Source organism: Medicago truncatula, chromosome 7 (assembly GCF_003473485.1).
Source record: "Medicago truncatula cultivar Jemalong A17 chromosome 7, MtrunA17r5.0-ANR, whole genome shotgun sequence".
In the NCBI taxonomy this organism is placed as follows: domain Eukaryota; kingdom Viridiplantae; phylum Streptophyta; class Magnoliopsida; order Fabales; family Fabaceae; genus Medicago; species Medicago truncatula.
Window position 1 is genome coordinate 50,087,908 of NC_053048.1, and position 2,273 is coordinate 50,090,180.

Sequence of the window (2,273 nt, forward strand, 5' to 3'; positions counted from 1 at the left end):
AGAAAGAAGTGGTCAAACAATATAGACATTCAACTTTCTATTAAAAAAGAAAGACCTTCAATTTGAAAATTAATTATATACTACACTCTTCATTATTGATCCAATAATATACTACAGGTGGCCAAGAATATAGACAAGGATATACACATGCATAAGTAAGCATAACCAATAAAAAGTAACCAAAAGTAAATAATAAACGAATCATCCATTATATTCATGAATATTCTTAAGTAAAGAATAAAGCAAAACAACACATCTTCTATCCAAATTGACACAAAAAATTATTTTATTAATGTATTGATTCACCTCAAATGACAGTGTTACAAACTTACAGTACATATTACAATTTTTTCTACACATCTCTATCTCCTCCATCAATTTTTCACATATAGCTCCAAGTGAATTTTTATTCTATAACAATAAATTATATGTAATAATAACAACAACAAAATGTACAATTCAAATACCGTGGTAGAAAATAAGAATACGTGTAAAATGAAACATTATTACTAAACAGAGTAATATACCAGAAGCAGAGAAGAATAGAGGAAGGAGTGAAACACAATATACTCAACATCGTTGACTATCAAACACTGACAGTGCACCGTTGAACAATCTGATACTTAACAGCGCCGCTATCACCGACGCTAATACCGTTACTTCTTGGACCAAACGTGATAAAAGCAGGACAACGAACAAAAATATGGTAATGACCAGAAATAAAAGCACCAACCTTCCACCTAACCCTACCATCAAATTTAACGACAACAAGAACGTTACCGTTATCCTGGTCTTGGCTAAGAGCAACAGAGTTATATGGAGCTACCGGAACGTTTGTTCCGTAAACAAACGGAGACCAAACATCAACCTCTTTGTGTCCCTGATACGACGGAGGTATGGCGGTTCTGTAAGTAATTTGTTGGCTCCGGTATGTGACGTAAGAATCAAGACGATCGTAGTAGATACCAATTTTATCGTTGGGATTACGTGAAGAAACTGTGACTTGGAAATTTGAGGTTAAGAAATTTGGAACTGTGGCGTTGAAAGCGTAAACAGTGACATCTTGGAGAATGAAAGAAGGTTTAGAAGGTTTTAAGACAGCCCAAATGATTAGGATTGTTACTAGGACAATGAAGAGGAAGATTATGATTCCCCAGAAGATTTTTCTGAAGCGTTTGTGTTTCTTTCCTTTGTGGTGGTTGCACTCTTTTACCGACATGGTTTTGAGGTTGATGTTGAGGTTGAGGTTAAGGTTGTTAAGGTTTTGTTTAGTGGAATTTGGAGAAAGTGAGGTTTGAAGTATTTGAGAGAGGAGTGAAAAATGGTAGCTAGAGAGTGGTTTTTGTTAGGAAAATTAAGAAGGTGGAAAATGGGTTGGAAGTTTATCGCTTTCAAGGTGTTATAGTTTATTTAGAAATAATAGTGATGATGATGATGTGTTTGAAAAGATGTGATAAGATTATGTTACTACTAAGAATAAATATTATATATATTATTAGCATGAATATGTTAGGTGGTTGAGGCTAATTTGTATGACATGTAAAAGTTTTTTGGATATTGAAATAGGGTTTTGCTAGAAGACGCCTTTTAGATGGGTCTTTTAGCAAGCCACACCTTAAGGTGTGATATCTTAAGGTGTGATATTCATTTTTTAGTTATAACTTTGCTAAAAGAAACCTTGATAAAAATTAGTTGGTGTCTTTTAACAAATGTCAATAGAAAAACTTGCTAAAAAACACCTTCATAAAAGGTGTCTTCTAGCAAAACCCATTGAAATATATGTATTTTTTTATTTATTTCATATCCTATCTTCTTTCTTTTTAGACTTAATAACAATTTTGACCCCTATGTTTTAACAAGTTGCGATTTTGGTCCCCTAATTAAATAAACTATAAAATCGTCCTTTTAAGTATTGATTTTTTTTGCAGTTTTGGCCCCCCAAGCCAATTTTGACCAAGTCAAAGCTGACATGGGCACCACATGTGTATTTATTATTTTTATTTATTTTTTAATTATTAAAAAAGTAAAAAAAAATGTATTTTTTTATTAAAAAATTAAAAAAAATAAATAAATACACACGTGGCATCCACGTGTGCATTGACTTGGTCAAAATTGGTCTGGGGGGCCAAAACTGCAAAAAAAGTCAATACTTAAGGGGCTGTTTTGTAGTTTATTTAATTAGGGGGCCAAAATCGCAACTTCTTGAAACAGAGGGGGCCAAATCTGCTATTAAGCCTTCTTTTTATTACTCAGGTTTGTTAAAATGTAATTTT

The 2,273-nt window shown here is 32.6% G+C and overlaps 1 protein-coding gene across 1 annotated transcript; it reads right to left on the reverse strand.

The window, feature by feature from the left end:
* Positions 1-268: 268 nt before the first annotated feature.
* Positions 269-1,417, reverse strand: LOC25499471 (NDR1/HIN1-like protein 1). Its single transcript, XM_013594744.3, has one exon. The coding sequence runs from the start codon at positions 1,217-1,219 to the stop codon at positions 587-589; it is 633 nt and encodes a 210-aa protein (XP_013450198.1). The 5' UTR covers positions 1,220-1,417; the 3' UTR covers positions 269-586.
* Positions 1,418-2,273: the final 856 nt, after the last annotated feature.

Coding starts and splice junctions, on each gene's coding strand:
- LOC25499471 (XM_013594744.3), bottom strand. CDS start 1,219: ATGTCGGTAAAAGAGTGCAACCACCACAAAGGAAAGAAACACAAACGC.